This window comes from Melopsittacus undulatus, chromosome 4 (genome assembly GCF_012275295.1).
Source record: "Melopsittacus undulatus isolate bMelUnd1 chromosome 4, bMelUnd1.mat.Z, whole genome shotgun sequence".
Classification (NCBI taxonomy): Eukaryota; Metazoa; Chordata; class Aves; order Psittaciformes; family Psittaculidae; genus Melopsittacus; species Melopsittacus undulatus.
In genome coordinates, this window is record NC_047530.1 from 88,298,445 (window position 1) to 88,316,136 (window position 17,692).

The window sequence follows — 17,692 nt, forward strand, 5'->3', positions numbered from 1 at the left end:
GTCCAGTGTTTTTGTGTAAACTCCATGAGAGCACTGATGCTTCTTGAAGACAGGTAATTTCCTTATGTTTTTTTGCAGAAGCTCAATGTTTTAACTGTGTGTCTTGTTATCACTGGCAGGGATGGTTTCCTTTAACTTGGGGACCACCCCACCACCATGTACCAGCAGCTGCTCAATAAAAGGGCTCTTTGCTATAAGGCTGGTATCTTCTAAGCCTTTAGATGGTAGCTGGGTCCTTCCCTTCCCTTCCCCCCCCCCCCCCCCCGGAAAGGAGTGCTCTGTAGACCAGGTGTGCAGCAAACACACCAGTGCCCTGGTAGTGCTGGCTGTACATATGTTTAATGCTTTCTGGAGCTGTTTGAATGCAAAGCTGACTGTTGCACATCTGAGCTTCCTTTCCAGTGCTTCATCTGGCTTATCACATCTGTCTCCATCACTGTTTTGTGGTGGTCTGTTTTTTAAGCTTTGCAATGCCTCCCCTCCTCCTTGGGAATGCAGCTGACTGATGTTCCCTTTTCTTCCTTCCTCCACCACAGTTTTACGACTCTCTCTTCCTGCCTTTTGCTCAGTGGAGTCTGCATACTCCTGAGCTTGAGCGACTTCATGGGTGGCCCAGAATACAAAGTCGTTTGCAAACAAAGTGTGATCCAGCCCCTGTTTCTGTCAAGGCAAGAGACCAAAGTGATGACAGCAGAGCGAAGCAGCAGGCTGTCTTGCACTGCTTCCCTCCCACCTGTGTGGGAGGAAACTTCCCCTTGTGAAGGCCGAGTGACATTGATCTGACCATGCTGTAGGCTCTAGAGGTTGGAAGTCACTGAAAGATTATAAAGGTAACTTGCATTACTTGCACAGGCATGGCCATTTTATGCCACAGTTACTACAGGTCAGCTCATCTGCAGTAAATTGCTGCCTTCAGGTATCCTGTCCATGAGTCTGACCCCTTTGTGGCATTACTGCACATGCATGCATGTCATTCAGCAGTGGGACAAATCCACAAGTCTTAATTTTGGCAAAACTCCTGTTCATTTCAGTAGCAGTGTTGTATCACTAAAGACTTCATGCCTAGAGAGTGGCAGCTGCCTTATTTCAGTAAATGCACATTGTAAAATAAATAGTGAACATGCATAATAAATACACATGTGAGACCAGGTTCAGTCCCTCCTCATGGGGTACTGTAACATGAGGGTTCAAATTCAGCTCTGTCCCTACGGGGGAGCAGGATAAAACAAAGGTTAAAGAAATCCACTACTGAGTGCAAAACTGAGTGAAGTACTGCTCCAAGAACAGATGAACAAAGTGTTTTGACATAACCTGAAACAATTGCAATGTTGTTTAGCTTCAACATCAAATGAAGAAAAACCCCGTAATCTGTGAAGAGAAACTTAGGGCTTAAATGAATTATATGGCAACTTGGTAATAACCCCCATAAGGAGGGAAGGATAATATTTGTGAGTGTTGGAGGCAGCTGGGAGATCTGGTGGGCAGAAGACACTCACAACTAAATTAGAGTAGGTACTGTCTCTTTCCAGCTACAGTTCAGTGCTCTGTATTTTTTGGAAGCACTTGGGCTTTATCCCTGGAGAATGCAGGTTCCTGGGGGAAATGCAGATGTAGTTGTTAGCTTTAAGGACTGGTGCTTGGCTAAGGGGCTGCACAGGGACAGTGGGTCCAGCAGATCTTGAAGTGACATTAGTGGTAACTGCCGTTTAGCTCTGGCAGGGTTTCTCAGGAGAAGGTAGAAAGGAATTACTGTCAGAATAATGAGTTCTGAGAAAGGCAGACTTTGGGGGAATGCACAGTGAGATTTGGATGGGTGGCGAGGGTAGCCCTGCACTGAGCCACTGTCTGGAAAATCAACTGTAGAAAAGTGAGATGTTATTTAGAAACTAGTAATACAAATGGCTGAATTTCATTCCATTTGCATGCAAAAGTCATAATAACTGGAGAGGCCAATGTGGCCAAGAAGGGAGTGGAGCAATACCAGAGATAGGCGAGGGACAGCTCTCACAGGCAAGGTGTGGCACTGCTCTGATCCTCTGACCTTTTGGGAGTTTTAAGTATTTTTTTCTTTACCTGTAGTACATTTTTTTTCTTCTTGATCTCTAAGCTTTTCCACCTTTGTGATGGGCAGAAGGCCAGGCTTCTGGCCACTCTGCACACAGCCTTCCCAGAAGGTAGTACTCAGCATAAGTACTCTGCTGTAGGCTCCTCTTGTCATGTCCTGTCCAGAGCTGCTTCTCCACTAGCCATTGATCTTGCTGAGGGTTATGAATAGGTACCAAAAGGCACAGCTGGGCTTTCAGAGCCAGAGAATATCATTCTGGTGAGCTAAGCCGTCCTTGAGGGGGCCATATCAAGCAGAGGGCATTGTCAGAAACAACCCCTAGGCTATGTCCCTTAGCTTCATGTGTGATAAGAGACCACAAAATTTCCCTCAGCCACCTCTCCTTGGAGCAAGGTGTATTTGGCTAAAGCACCTTATCTAAGAGACACACTGTGTGTGTTTGAAGACCCTAATGAACAGATGTGTACACTTTCTCCAGTAGCACATCTTTCCCTGGCGCTGGTTCAAATTGGTTTTTGACAGTCTGTCTCCAGCTAACTTGGTATTTGCTTGTCACTGCCTGCACACAGAAAGGTGGTAATCTTAAAATAGGAGAAGAGTCTAAACAGGTTCTGTATATTATTATATTTTTTTTTCCAAAATGTGCAAGGGAGTAGGGAATATTTAGTGTGTATTCAGAGAAGGGTTTCTTGTTTGTGACTGTGTGTCCATCAGACCATCAGTCCTTCATCAGACCTTTCTGGTGGGCTGCAGAGCACCATACCTGGAAATCAGCCTTATTAAGATTCACAGCTCCTGTAACTCTGCCAGCCTCTAGCTCTCCTGCAGCAAAAAGTGGTGCAGCATCCCAATGCCAAACAGAGATCATTGAGATAATGATTAACACGCAGGCACCCTCATGGAGGCTGCAGTAAAGAAAGCTCTTCTGTGCTTGCATCATAGGGACTCTAGAATGCAGAAGCCCCAGATGGGTTTGGACTCAGGGTCAGAGATGAGCCTGTGTTTCCTAAAACAAAATGGGGACAAAAAGGTAATTCAAACACAGCAGTAGAACATGTAGGAAATGAACGAGGTGGTTTTGTAATCTGGTTTCGTGCTGGAAATTTGTAGGAACTGAGGATTTAGGAGCTGAGGTTATATTTGAAGTCAGGCTTTTTGGTGTGTCTGGGGTACTGAAGACCACATGGCTGCATGTGAGTTGCTGGGAAGAAGAGCAGAGACTTGACCTGATAATGTTAATGGCTTGTTCCATCCAGGCAGAAGCCCCTAATGACAGAGCAGTAGCTACCCTGGGGGTTTTACAGACAGGGTCAAGGTCAAATTGGGAAGCTGCAGTGCAATTAACTTAAGCTTGGAAGTGTTTTCAACTTAATTCATTTGGCTTTGCTGGGAAGATTGGAGCTTTGCAAAGGGCTAATTGAAGAAGTGTGTTGAAAGGGCTGAGATATGGGTCACTAACAAGGGGGAATGCTTTTATGGCGGCAGGGAGCTCAGAGAGTCTCAGCAAAACCTTCCACACATGTTGAGGTCTTTCCCCTGAGCAACTTGTCTTCATGCATGCTGAAGTTAAGCATGTGTGCAAAACCACTGTCATCAAACACAAGATGACCCTCTTGCTCCATGGCTTTTATGTGACTCCAGAGAGTCTCTGTCTTGAGATGCTCAGCAGCCCCATGCCTGGGGAAAGATGTTTAATGGGTGAAAGAAAAGCAAGATTGCAAGTGGAAGTTGGATAACTGAGGGGACTTGAAGCATTCTCCTGCATTCTTGAGGGACCTGAACAGCATTTTCCCTTATCACTCTTGGCATGCAGTGAACAGCTGGCACGGAAGGGAACAGGATGTTGCTAACAACACTTGTGGGCTCCGTGTTGGCAGGAGGAGGGCTGGAGCAGACCTTTCCCAGCAGTGGATTGTGTTCCACTGGGTCCACACAGAGTGGGTTGGGGATGTGCTACACGTCCCATCAGTCAAATCGTTTGGAAAGCAAGCTAACAAAACAAACCTTGCTATTTTATCTCTCTTCAGCCTGCCTGCACATTTCCATGAAATGGTGGAAACTTGCTATTTTTGAGAATTGTGTTCCTGTTTGAGATGTAGTTGGCATTTGCTGACGTGTTTGTAGATGTTCGGAGGTGGAAGGGGAGGAGGGCTAATAGGAAGACAGGCAGTCATGCAAACACATGCACATGCAGAAACACATAGACACAGGCTGTTATTGCAGAAGTCCTGTATCCTTGGGAAACCAGTCTACAAACATGATTAAAAAAAAACAAAAAACAAAACCACAAAAGGATTTGACTGAGGAGTAGCCCAGGAAAAGAGACACCCAGTCCTTCTTCCCTCAGCTGACATCAGCTCCATTTCAGTGTCACTTCTGTGCTTGTTCTAGGGTGCCAGAGGAGTTCGTGTGCTATTGGGCACAGGTGCACTGTAGGGCACTGTGCATTGGGTAAGAGGTTTTTCTCTGGCTCTGGACCTAGATGAATGGAGCAGGGAAAGTTGCTCTCTCCAGCCACCGGCAATGGTCAGAGAAGAGTACAGCAGGCTGCTGAAAGCTGTGCTGCCCTGAGTGAATGTCCCTGGTGCTTTGGAGGAGCATAAAGCATTTCCTGCAGGATGCCTGAGCCAAAGGAAGGCACTGGGTGCCCCTTTGATCACCCCTTGGTGCCAGCTGCTCGGGGCAGGGAGAGGAGCTTGCTAAGTAACCCCTGGCCAGAACATGCCATTCCCTCCCCAGTCCTGCCCTCCCTGCTGGTAGAGATGGGCTGAAAAGATCTCATGGCAAAAATAAAAGGTGTTTGCAGAGCCCCAGTGCTCTCAGCCCCAGGGACTCTCAGAGTGCTTTGTGGACAGCTTATCAGAGGTAAAACATGCTCTTGGAGACTGATTCAGGAATTTTCTGGCTGTGGTGTGCAGTTGCCTCGCTGTTACTGTGCAAGTTGGCTCGGTAACCCTGGGGAATGCAGGCAGGCAGAGGATCCTGGGAATCTGGCCTCAGAGCTCCTTGGCAGATGGAGATGCTCCAAGCTGATCTCCATCTGTCTCATGGAAGCCCATGACAGAGATCTGAGAGCCCAGCCCTCCCCAAAGCTGGGTGGCATTGGCACCCCTGGACTGCCTGGGAATGCTGGCTGTGTGTCCTCTGCAAGCAAATCTAGTGCTAGTGCATCCATGTCTCCTGTCCAGAAATGGATTTGGCTAAGCAGAACAGGCTGCTGGCTGGGGAGGGAGACCTGGAGGAGGTATGAGGGGGTCCTTGTAGTTGAGTCCAGAAAGGGATCATGCATGACTCCTCCCCAGTAAAGCCTGTCAGTGGCTATTAAACCCAGTCTAGATACAGCCTTTGGCTCCTGAACTGCTGATTGTCAGGATGAGAGCTGAGGAGGGACTGCTCTGTAACTATGTCCTTTCTTCAGCTCCTTCCCTGAGCATCCAGTTGGTAGCTGTCAGAGATGTTGCTCTGGAGAGGGGTGCTGCTTCTCTGCTCTACATCCATTCTGCATCCCTTCTCTGTCCATTTCCCCTCTCCTACATGGCCCATTGCTTGTGCACCCTCTATGGCATTTCACAGGGGTTTTTTTTGTTTGAAGAGTGAAACTTGAGAGGCTGCTTTGGTTTCATTTGCCTCTGGAGAGCTGCATCTAGCCCAGCTTGATTATGCCTGGGGCCAGACCATGTACCATGCCTCCACATTCTTCCTCTGCCGCCAGCTGATCGCTGATGGATACTGAGCTCTGTAGCTCAGCACTTTGCAGTTTGGCAGAGATGATCGGCAAACCCTGGTCCTTTTTGGGATAGGATCGGCCAGAGGGCCTGGGGTGGGGGGAGTTTTGTTCTTGGCAGCTCCTGCTGTGAGGAAATTGCAATGCGGGTGTAATCGTGCTGGCAAATGTTTTCTGAGGTATCTGAGCTCCAGGTCAATAACATCCACACTAAAGCTATTGCATAGGAACCTTTGCCCAGGGCTCTCCTAGAAATACTTTACAGTCTGATGAGGCAGAGGTCATCAAGGCTGCAGTTAGGGTTTGTCTGCTCCTTCCCAATTTTCCTGCAAGTACTTCTCTGGCCGTGGCTGTTGTGCATGTTAAAGGTCAGGTTTAAAGGCCTTGTCTCTGCTCTCAGGGTGTGAAGAACAAGTGCTGGGTTCGTGGCAGCCCAAGATGGGCAGTTCTGCTCCTTAAAATGAAAAGTGGCAAGCAAAACCCAGAACAGGCTCTTAAATTATCCTGAAATTGTAGAACTTTTGGCTACAAGAAGCTAGAAGGGTTGGAGGGAATGAAAAACCAAACAAAACTAGATGAGACAAACAACACTGCTCAGGGTGAAGAATCACTCTTTGGATGCTGTATTTGCAGCTCCAAGTGTGTTTACTCCTGTGCATGGTTCAGTGTCAGGGCAGGAGCACAGGCTTCTGGGTTCACTCATCAATTCCCTGCATGGCTTTGGTAATTTTTCCATGCCTTTATTTTTTAGTTTGTGCAACCCAGGATGAACACCTCTCCAGGGTAATTAATGAACTGCAAAGCATTTTGATGTCTTCATAGGGAAAATGCTGGCCAATGGAGGGTGTGATGGCTGTGGGAAGGGAGATATAGGCCTTCATCCAGCCCAGGGCACAGTCAAGGTTCGGGGCCAGCAGGACTTCAGGCCACTTAAGTGAAACTTTCTGTGGGTCTGGGACCTTAGTCAGCACTGAGATACTACGCTACCCTGGTAGATAAGCAAATGTATGTGAAACCCTTTGGGCAAGCTGTCATTGAAGGAAAGCAAGTGCAGAGAGCAGTGCAGGAGAGGGTGGCTGAGGTCCTTGGCATAGTGTGTGCTCTCTGTGATATAGGCTGGCTCTCTTGTGCTAAGTGAGTGCTACTGGCTCAATCCCATCCTGCAGCCCAGATATGCTTTGGGGCTCTTCAAAGGGATAAAGATGTATTTTTAACTTCAGGCAGCTGCCTTTTTTTGGTGTGGTTCTTTTTTCTTCATGTAGCTCTGGAAGTGGCAGGTTGTTTTTAAGCCCCTCTATTTCTTGCTATCTTGGCAGAAGTTCCTAGAGGTCTCAAAGCAAATTCCCCAAATTTCAGCACTGGAAATTGGTAGCCACTGTTGAAAATGTTGGCGAGACTGTGCAGCTCCCTACAGACATCAGTTGATGGCCATTTGAATACACTTTCACCTCAGCCAAGTCCTCACCCCGTTAAAACCAATGGGAATTTTCCTTGAAGAAGTCCATAAAGAAAACTTTTTCTTGGCATGAAGAGAGGTGTTTCATGGGCTTCACATCAGCATTCAGGTGAACTTCAGCTATCTGCTTTGATTCCTGCCACACTTGTCCCACCCTTCACAAATCTCTCTACCTTTTGATCCAAAATAGCACAGTAGATGTTTTCCACATGGCATAGGAAAATGGAAGAACTATAAAACATAATTGGTTTGGAGTTTGGCGCCAGTCCATTCGCAAATATATTTAGTGTGAATTGAAATTGGTCAGCGAAAGGGCGTTTGCCAGGATGACAAACAGATTAGTTTTGTGTATCTGAGGCAATTGCATACCTGCCCATCCCATGCCAGTAGGGTTTGGTGAGTGGCTTAGTTGGTTCATGGAAAGTCATAAGCAAGTATGCACAGCTCTGCTTTTGGGCAGTCTTAACAAGCATTATCTGGCTGAAAAAGGTGTTGTTTGGCTTGTGGCATGCTCTGTGTTCTTCTGACCTTGAGTCTTGATGTCTCTGCTCTTGTCATCACTAACCCAGCCCATTTGCTCTTTGAAATGTGGTTCATCATACCTGATGCTCAGCCTCCTCCTGTGAGTGCAGCTTGTCTGTGGAGGAGATGCCAGTGCTTTGCACGTGAGGCCAGCCTCTCCTATCCCATCTCCCTTTCCCAGTGATTGACTCATCCCTGTAAGCCCCAGGTCAGAAGAGCTCCTAAGAGCAGTGCTGGATTTGGGAGAGGGAAGAGCTGTGATGGGTCTCTGGCACTAGCCCCAAGTGGATCAATCCAGACTGATAGCAGGATGGAGGTATGGTGCATCACAGTTGGCTTGGCCTTGGAGAGCTTTCGATCCATAGCAGCTAGATGTTCCCAGCTTCTGCTCCAGGCTTGCTCCTGTTATGGTGCCTCGGGAGCCAAGACCAATCTCTCTGATCCCTGGGTGTGTTCATGCACATGGGCTTGCACACTCTGCTCCCATCAGTGGTTTTCTTTGGGCTGATATTTGTTAGCATTGGAAAGTGAGAAAAATGAGTGAAAATATTATCAGAAGCAGGTTTTGTGAATGAATCAGCCGACAAGAGGCTTACCAGCTTGCGTTCATTTACTAGCTCAGTGCTTATTTGGGCAGATGTCTATGTATTTTAGTTGGAGGCAGGAAGGAGCAAGAATCGATGGGAGAAGGCACCGCTTCCAGTTTGCTGCTTTTCTGTCTGGTTGTGCCATTGGTTTTCTGAATGAAGCAGAGGACTGCATCGTGTCTGAGATGCTGCCCTGCTGCTGTGCCTGTTCTGCTGTTGTTGACAGCTTGGTGGGACACTGAGGAGAGAAGCACAAAAGATGTCAGGCTAAAACCCTTCTAGGCAGTTCACTGAGAATCGGTGCCTGGCCAGCCTTGCCCGCCTCTTGCATGGTGCTTTTTCATTTGATCCTGTCTGAAGGGCGGCGTCATGGCCTTCACTCTTCTCACTATGTGTTTCTAATTAACAGGGAGACTGGTGTATAAACAGAAGATTCCTGCTCAAAATATTCCTTGTCCAGCTCCTAGGATGACGGCCAGACGGCAATCGCTAGGCAGCAGCCCAGACTTTGAGCTCGCCCTTCTGGCTATCAGACCTGGTCCCAGTTCTCATTTGGAACCAGTATTGAGGAAATTCATGGACTTTGCCAGATTGGTTTTGCCCTGTGTTTGCTTTTTCAGTTGCTACCTAAGCAGCTAAAAACCTGCAGACCAAACACATTTAGTATTTCTGGGAAGTGGGATGATCCGGGTATTAGGAGATCTGAGGCCAAGATGGTGAGGAAGTTCAAAAGGGTATTGGACAAATCCATTGAGAGGCAGGTTTGTTGGTAGCTTTTAAGTCCTGTGGGTCAGATGAAGTCTCCAGCCATGAAAGTGGTTTTACTGCTGGTCTGCAGCACACTGGTCCTTCTGATGGGTTTCCCTTAGCAGCTGCTGCTGGTCTCTTGTGGATGGTATGCTGGGCTGGGGTGGCTCTTTGATCCCTCCGTTCTCTAGCCACCGGTTTGAGAGCAGCTGCACATTTGCTCAGTGAGTTCAGACAAAAAAAACTCTTGCAGTTTCTCCTGTGTAAGCCTGGGGTTGTAACACCTGAAAAGAGCTTGAAAAGCTGTGGCAGAAATCAAACACTTGTTATTATGATTTTTCACTCTCTGTCATGACAGTAGAGCTGTGCTCTGACAGCACTTCACAACGCAGCTTCTGAAAAAAAGGAAATGTTAAAAACCTGTAAATGTTCTGTGTGCTTGGGCTTCCAAGAAGCAGGTGAGAGATGTAAATCAGGCATTGTGGTACAAGTGAAAATATTGCTTGCACTCTGTTGTGCACAGTTTGATGTGATCTCTCTTTCTGTATAAGTGCCTGAGTTCTGGAGTGCTGGAAAGCTGAAACTGGAGGTGCCGGAGAGAATGCTGACGTTGAGAGGCTAAGTGTTGCAGTTCCTTCTTGGTGTATGCTAAAAGAAACTTCATGTTTGTCAGCACTGTAGGACCAGAATGGCCTTGTCTGTCATTGATGTGGGCCCTGTGGAGCTGCTGAAGAGCTCCTATATACAGAGATATATGCAGAGACATACAAAGCCTGGGTTATTGTGGTGAAAGGTGATGTGCAGGGGTTGAATCCTAACTTGGGCTTGGTCCAAGCCCCTGCTTAAATCAGAGCCAGCTTAATGTTAGATCTAGCTACAGTGTTAGATATACTTGCTCAGCCACATAAGAGTGGGAACTAAGGAGGGGTTAGCTGTCACCTTCTGGGCTCCCTGGAGCAAGCCAGAGGAATTGAGATCTGTCCTCAATGCCACTGCAAAGGCCAGAGGGATCAATGTCTGCAGCATCATGACTGCTGTGGCCTACTTTGGCAGGGATTGCTCTCAGAATCAGCAGCCAGTGAACTGGGAAGAGACACAAAGCAGAGAGTAGGGGAGATTAAAAAAAGTCCAGTATTTTATCCTCAGGTTTCTGTTAACTGACTTTGAAATGGATGAATTAGCTGGGGGACTTTCAGCTTTCAGCGGTGGCAGAGTTGGGCCCAGGCCATATGGAGCAGTTTGACAGTTGGCAGAAGTGGCCAAATGCAGAAGTAGGTAGAAGCTAAATGAGCAATGCGCTGTACGACAAATGATGTGAAAGACAATACAACAAGGATGATCACTGAAATGGCAGGATATCCGAGGGAAATTGGGGTGGCCACAAAACAGAGAAAAGGTATTTTTGAAAGCTGGACTAAGAATTTATTTTAGCACATTAATATTGAGTAAGTATTCCTGGAGATACTCCGGGGGATGATAGATGGACTCGAGGTATTGTTACTAATCACTGTGGTTTTAAGTTCTGAAGCCGAAGTACACTTGGCATCCTCAGCCCAACTGTACTTGTGATGGGAAAATTACATTCTCCGGGAAGTAATTCACAAGGTCAAAGAAAAACTAGAAAGAACTTCTCCAGCAGCGATTTCCCTTGCTCTCTAAACTGTCTTTTAGTGTGGTAATAACTCCAGAATGAAAGGATCTATTCTCACCTTCCAGATGAAAGGGCTAATGCAATTTAAAATTTTTGCATGCAAAAATTTTATGGCTTGGTAACCAGCCACGCTTGAAAGTGGTCCAGGACGGGAGGAACACGTGAGAGAATGCCTGCCTGAGCTTGACCCTTTCCTTGTCTGCCTTGTCTACTGCAGATAATGGTGATGACCGGTCTGAGAGCATCCTTGCTGAGAACCATGTGGATGGCACCACAGGGATCCTGAGTGGAACTGGTGGGAGGAAGCCTATGAAGACGGGCATGAAGGAGCTGGCAGTTATGAGGGAGAAGGTGAACGAGCAGCAGCGGCAGATGGGCAAAGTTGGCAAGCCTCATCACAACCACGAGGACTCCAAGAAGTCACGGCTGTCTACGGGCAGGGTGAGAGGGCAAAGGATGTGGGGAGCTAACAGGGGCTGCTGTGGACTCACTGGGAAATGCTGAAGGCAAAGGCTCAGTGGCATCTGGAACACAATGTCTTGAAAAGAAAAAAATAAAGAGGAAGGGAAAGAAAAAAAAGGGGGAGAGAGGGAGAGAGAAAGAAAGAAAAAGCAAACATTTGTTTTGGCCTAAAGCTGAGGCCAAACACACCATCTGATGAACTTTGATGTGCTGTCAAGGAGGCTTTATTTTCATTGTATCTTCACCTCCTAACAGCAGAGCCAGGGAAAAGGGGGTCCTGCTGGCTTGACACATACCTCTGCAGGGGTGTGAGCATGCCCTTTGCCCATGGACTGGCTTTCTCATACCCTTTTTGCCCAAGCATGTGCTAGGGATGGCCCAAAGGGATTTGGGAATAAGTGGTGGTGGCCTGCCTGCTGTAGGGCAGCCACAGTCTAAGTTGAGGGGGCCCAGAGCCCCTGAGGATGGTCTGTGGGGCTGTCACATAGCAGGGAGAGTGCCCAGGGTCCGCCCTGTCCCCTTCTTCCCTGTCCCTGTCTCGTTGCCCTCCAGTCCTTGGCCGTGGTTTCCCTCTAGTGGGCAGCTTGGTCAAGGCAACTAGAAGGGATGGGGATGGAAAGCCATCCCAAAAGGTCCATAGTATGCGTCTGTGTAAACATACAGGGTGTTTCTGCAGAAAGGGGCTTTGAAGAGCCCTTATCCGTCCAAGGAACAGGTAAAGCAGAGGTTCAAAACAAGCTGCAGGCACTGTCAACTGAGAGAGCTCCCACAGTGCTGCTCCTTTGGAAGAAAAAAAAAAAAACCCAAACCCAACAAACCAACCCCAGCAACTGCAAAAGCAGAGAGGTGTGGACTCACTCCAGCTCGAATTATTCAACCAGAATTATTCAACCAGGCATTATTCAACCAGATTGCTTTGGCTGGGAGCCGTGGCTTAGGGCTGCTGTGGAGCAAGAGGGATGCCTCCAGAGGCTGGCTTTGCTGGGTGCTCTCACTCCCAGGGCTTCCCCTCCACTTATGTACTTTGAGTTGCATTTCTGAGCCAAAAGTGCATCCCAGGTGCAAGATGCTCATGGAAACACTCCTGGTCTGTCTAGATTAGTCCTGCTTCACATCACTTCTCACTAGTGGGACCCATGGGAGCATCTCTCAGGCTTCTCCTCCTCCAGGGCCTGTGACCTGGTGTCATGCTGGCTCTTGGCCACATGAAGCAGGTGAGAGAGATGAGCATTGTATTCCTGTGTGGATCTCCACATACTGGCATGTGTGGACATGCAACGCTGATTTTGGGTGGCTGCAGGTGAAGTCTGCAGCATGACCCAGTTGCAAACCTGTGTCATGAGGAGGTGCGCATAGGTGTTCATCCCTACTGCTGTTTCTGTTGTCCGAAGTGTTGACATTGAATTGCCTTGATTGTTGTTTTGTTCTTTTTGGGCTCTTTTCAGACCCGTTGTCAGCAGGAGCTGGATCAGGTCCTTGAACGCATCTCCACTATGCGGCTGCCGGATGAGCGAGGTCCCCTGGAGCACCTCTACTCTCTCCACATCCCTAACTGTGACAAGCATGGCTTGTACAATCTCAAACAGGTAAGTGGAAAGAGCTGGAGTCCCAAGGCTGGCTGCACTCCTGGCAGCAGCCCTCAGGTCATCATGCACATCCACCATGTGCAGCCACAGAGGATGTGCTCGGGCCTGGGCTGATGTTGTACAAATATCACATGTGGCATGGACAGGTTTAGTAACACCCAGGTGCACCTGCAGCCATGGGCTACCAAGTGGAAGTATGAGACCCACCTCCATATGTGGCTGCAAGCAGACCAGAGATGGAGAATCTATCTAGTTCAGAGCCCCCTCTTTCCCACAAGAGCTGCTTATATGTCCAAGTTTACTTTCATGTGTTTTGAACCAGCTCTTGGCATGGCTGGGCCCTGCTACAGAAGAAAAGCATGGATGGGGCTGAATGCTGGCCAGTCTTACAGACAAAGCAGAAAGCACTTTCTCCTGAGGTCAGGAAGGTTTCTAGTGCACTTTACTGGTTTTCCTCCACAAATTGAGGCTGGTCCCACGGCTCCAGGAGGGATTCCTTCCAGGTGAGATGTGGGTTAGGGAGCAGCATGCTTCTGAAAGTATTTAGGGGACCCAACAGGACTCAAGTGACTTAATATGTGTCTGAATTCTGACTTCTTGGCTTTGTTAATGTAAAATCAGCAGGTGTCAGCAGCTGAGGCATGGGAAAAAAATGCCAGGAAAAAATCTCTTGGGCAGCTAAACAGCAGCTTGTCCAGGGTTGACTGGTAGCCACGTGTGAATAGTACATGGATATGAGCACCCTTTATAGCTGTGTGTAACTGAGCCTTTGGAGGGAACCCCAGGAAACCTGATTCATGGCTAAGCCTTTTTCTTAGGGCTACTTTTACTCCTTGATCAGGAGCATTAAAAAAAGGGCATTAAAAAAGTAGGTTGCTCTGAGATTATCCCCTTTTGTCCCCTCTCTCTTCCTTGTCCTGCCTGACCCCTTACACTCTACCTCCCCCCTGAAGAGCCCCATGGGCTGGCTGGATCCCCCAGCATGAGCACACTTGGAAGGAGTAGATGGAGAAAAGCTGGCAAATTCCTTGTTAAGGAGATGAGCCGTATCTGGGGAATGAGCCTGGGCAATACAGCAAAGCAGAGTGCTACAAAAGAAAAGCCAGTCTTTGCTGCTTCTTGTGCCTGGGAAGCAAGTCAGCACTGGTCACTGCTGCAGAGAAAGAGAGGGGACAAAATTTGCTTTCTCCTCTTCCCCCCTGGTTAAGGGCAAACAGGGCAAATATGAAGCGATACCCATTTCCCTCCATCTGCGTTTCTAGCGCTGAGCATGAGCTCCATTTCATTTGCTGGAAAGTGGATGCCAACAAAAGCATTCCCAGTTGCTCCCACCTCCTGTGGGCCAGTACTTGGGTGGAGGGTGCCTGGATGCACTTTCCTGCTGGGGAGGCTTTTTCCTCTTTTCTTTTTGTGATTTTTATTCCCATGAATAAAACTACATTTTTGACTTCAGTCCAGCTGCAGAAAAGGGCTTGAATTCAGCTTCACAGAGTGCACACGGAGGCCAGTCTGCTGGAATAACCTCTGTGTCTCTCACTACGCCCTATTCAGAAATGTATCTGCTGGGGATGCAGAGTTGAGCATCGGGCTCGAAGTGCTTGCAGCCCTTCCAGGGCAAGAGGTGGATATTAGGTTGCCGTTAGGGCAAGAAACTTCACTTTAACCAGGCTGTGTGTAGGGCAGAATCAAGGTCCAGATGCACCACGGTCCCCACCTCTGGTCTGTGACATCGTGAAGCCCTGTTTGGAAGCCTATTTGCATCTGGCTGTGGGGGCCTTGCTCTCATGTTCCAGTTTCTTTAGGCCAATTTGCAGGTAAGAATCAGCTTATGCAGCTCATGTGCCAGTCTGTCTCATCCCTCTTCCCTCAGGAATGTTTGATTTTATGAATGATTTTATCCACAGTTGACAGAGTGTGGTGCATCTTGGGGATTGTTGTTCTTGTGGTTTGTGAAAATTGACTTCTTGGTCCCTGGCACCCTGGGGACAGAGGTCCAGCCCTCAGCCTGGAATGCTGGTGCGGCACAGACCTTGGGGTGTCTTGAGTGCAACATCCATGACTCTTGTCGGAATCCAAAGTACTGCCAAATGGCTGGAGAAACCCCAGCTCTGCCTGTGCTAAGGATTTGGGCTGATGGGCCTGGGGTGTTGTGTGTGGTTGTTTTATCCTCCTATTTCCTCCTTTGACACATGCCCTGTCCCTCTCCATGCAGTGCAAGATGTCGGTGAATGGGCAGCGTGGCGAGTGCTGGTGCGTGGACCCCATCCATGGGAAGGTGATCCAGGGTGCACCCACCATCCGCGGGGACCCTGAGTGCCACCTCTTCTACACAGCTCATGAGCAGGAGGACCGGGGAGTGCATGCCCTGCGAAGCCAGTAGACAGACGTGATCCTGCTTGCTGGAGGCGGCTCGCTGTGGCCCCAGTGCTGGATTTTACATGGGTTTCAGCGCGTCTCTTTAGGCTCTGGAAGAGACTGGGGTTGGGTCCTGCGTGCTGCTCTCCTTCCCCTGCTGCCCGGCTCCTGGGGAGGGGAGAGATAATGGGAGGGGAAGGGCGGTGGGAGGTTGCAAGGAGAAGGGACTGCTTTCCTATAGTCTTTCACCCAATGTAAGCCAGAGAATCGGTCTTTTTTGCTCCTCACCCTGTGGCCCTGCCATCCCTGCTGCTTTGTGGCATCTTCCTGCACCCTTCAGCACAGAATGCTGCGTGCTCCCTGACACTTTCCAGGGGCCAAAACGCTTTGCCATAGGTGGGAGTGGGACAAAGCAAAACAAAAAAAGTTAGAAAAACACCCTTCCCCTTCTTTCCCTCCCTTCCCCAAGACCAAAGACTGTAAATACTGTGTGGCCTGCCTCTTGCATCCTACTGGTCCCCTATGCCCCAGCCTGGCCATTGGTTGTGGCATGGGATGCAGTGTGGGAGGGAGGGAAGAAGGAAAGCCCCTGTCTTCCCAGCTGGAACATGCTGGCACAGTCAAGATGCATCTCCCAACAAGGCATCAGTGAGGGAAACGGCTAAAGATGAGACAGCTCCCTCTGCTCCTAAAGTATCCCTAGGTGGTTTCCTTCCTGGTGCTGGGGCACAGTCAGCCCCAGGTTTGGGATGACAGGGCCTTTGGGTGATGATGAAGCTAAACACTTGGTTTTCCAGGGGATCTTGAAGGGCTATTGCTGAGTATTTCTTAGAATCAGCTTGTGCTGAGGGAGTTAAAGTGAACTTGCTGGGGCTGGCTGGAAGGATGCCTGTGTAGATTTAGGATAACAAGCCAGGGAGTGTCTCTGTCTGTCTCTTTCTCTCTTATTCATTCTTTCTTTCTTTCTAGATAGGAAAAACCCATCTAAAACCTGCACTCCCAAGCAGCTGCCCTTGTCCCTCCATTTTCGCTTGGGACTGGAGTGAGCATCTGCTATTCAGCACACACTTTATCTTTTTCTTGTAAGTAAATTACAGTATGTATCGTGCTTTGTAAAGGTCCTGACACACATGCACCCCTCTGCCCACATACACGTTTGAGTAGCTTAAATCCAAGCGATCCAAGCACTCAGAGAGGTTTTGCGCTGGACATGCCACTCTGAGAAGAGATGTCTCTGCTGTTATTTCACCTGTTGATTTCTTCCTGTACAGAACACACAGACACTGAGAATAAATAACTTCCCTGTCGCCTAAGTAAGGAGATTTGTTTTCTACCTTTTGTTTTCCCCTCTTTCCTTTTTAATATGGATACTATTTGCATAGCAGTTGCAAAAATTCTCTCCTTACAGTAGAAATCTCAGGCTTCCCCTAAATAAAATCAAGGCTGGGGGCAGGGTGGAGAATAAAGCATCTCCCAAGTTTTGGCAAATGCTTCTGAGCAGCAAAGAGACTCCAGGTCCCAGGTCCATCATGGGGTTAGGTTCAATTAGGGTGGAGGAAGGGGGTTCCCTGGTGACTGTGGGTGCTGGTGGGGAGCACCCTGTGCCTGCATGATGGGTGCCAGGCAGCAAATCTAACTGACCATGACCTTCAGGGATGGGACCATCCCCTAGTGACTGCCGATATGCCTTGGAAACACGCAACCATGCTAAAGAAACATCATGTCAGGGTTCCCACTGCTGATACTCCCTCATCTGGGGACTTTGCTCTGGAGAAGGAAAAGCAAAAAGCCCATAGGCTCTGGAGGAAGCAGAATGCTGGGATTTGTTGCTTCCTCCCTTTTGGCCCCATATTTCAGATCCTAAGTTCAAAGGGCATGGCAGTCTCTGCAAATTAAGCCCCTCACAACTTTCCAGGGCTTTGGATGTGGCAGTGGAGAGATGGGGAAGGGGACCCCTTTGGAAAGTCAGGGATGTCGGGGTGCACATGAGAATGTGTATGAGAGGGAGCAAGAGAGAAAACAAACCACATCTCCATGCAAAGCCAAGTAACTGTAAAAATGATGCTACCTGTTTTCTGTTAACAGCTGAGGGTGTTCTGCTTGTTCATGTAAACCTTGCACATGCTGGCTCTCATCTACAGTTTGTACTTTTTGTTTTGTTTAGGAACCAGGAAGTTTTCTTTTGTGTTTTTCTTTTTTTTTTTCTCTTTTGGAAAAGCTGAGCTGCATAAAGTTGGAATAAATTAAATGGGATGCCAGAAAACTGTCATCTTCCCCCTCCCCACTCCCCTCTGCTCATAGGAAATGTTTCCTTGCGTAATGCATCACACACAAATTTGGGCCTGTTCAGCTGTTGTCTGGGGGGGTTTGTAAACACTGGGCCTGACAAGCAGCAATGGGAGTTGGGCCTTTCATCGTCACTGGTCCCAGTTGTACGAGCAGGGAGGAACTGGTGTCACTTGTTGGCTGGCCTGTTATGTTCCTGCTCCACATGTGGTATCTTCTGAGCCTGCACAATGCAACCATTCCTTCAAGTC

General features: G+C 48.4%; 1 protein-coding gene across 5 annotated transcripts in view; it reads left to right on the top strand.

Moving 5' to 3' along the window:
* The window catches only part of IGFBP2 (insulin like growth factor binding protein 2), a 63,554-nt gene extending 46,146 nt beyond the window's left edge, over nucleotides 1-17,408 (top strand). For 4 of the 5 annotated variants that reach the window (XM_034062119.1, XM_005153833.2, XM_031053457.2 and 1 more), the window contains 3 exons: nucleotides 10,970-11,193; nucleotides 12,660-12,800; nucleotides 15,013-15,180. In XM_034062119.1, the coding sequence (XP_033918010.1) occupies nucleotides 10,970-11,193; nucleotides 12,660-12,800; nucleotides 15,013-15,180 (533 nt within the window). Of the gene's footprint in view, nucleotides 1-10,969; nucleotides 11,194-12,659; nucleotides 12,801-15,012 lie in introns of all 5 variants that reach the window. The other variant, XM_034062118.1, reaches the window with a different exon arrangement.
* The last annotated feature ends 284 nt before the right edge of the window (nucleotides 17,409-17,692 follow it).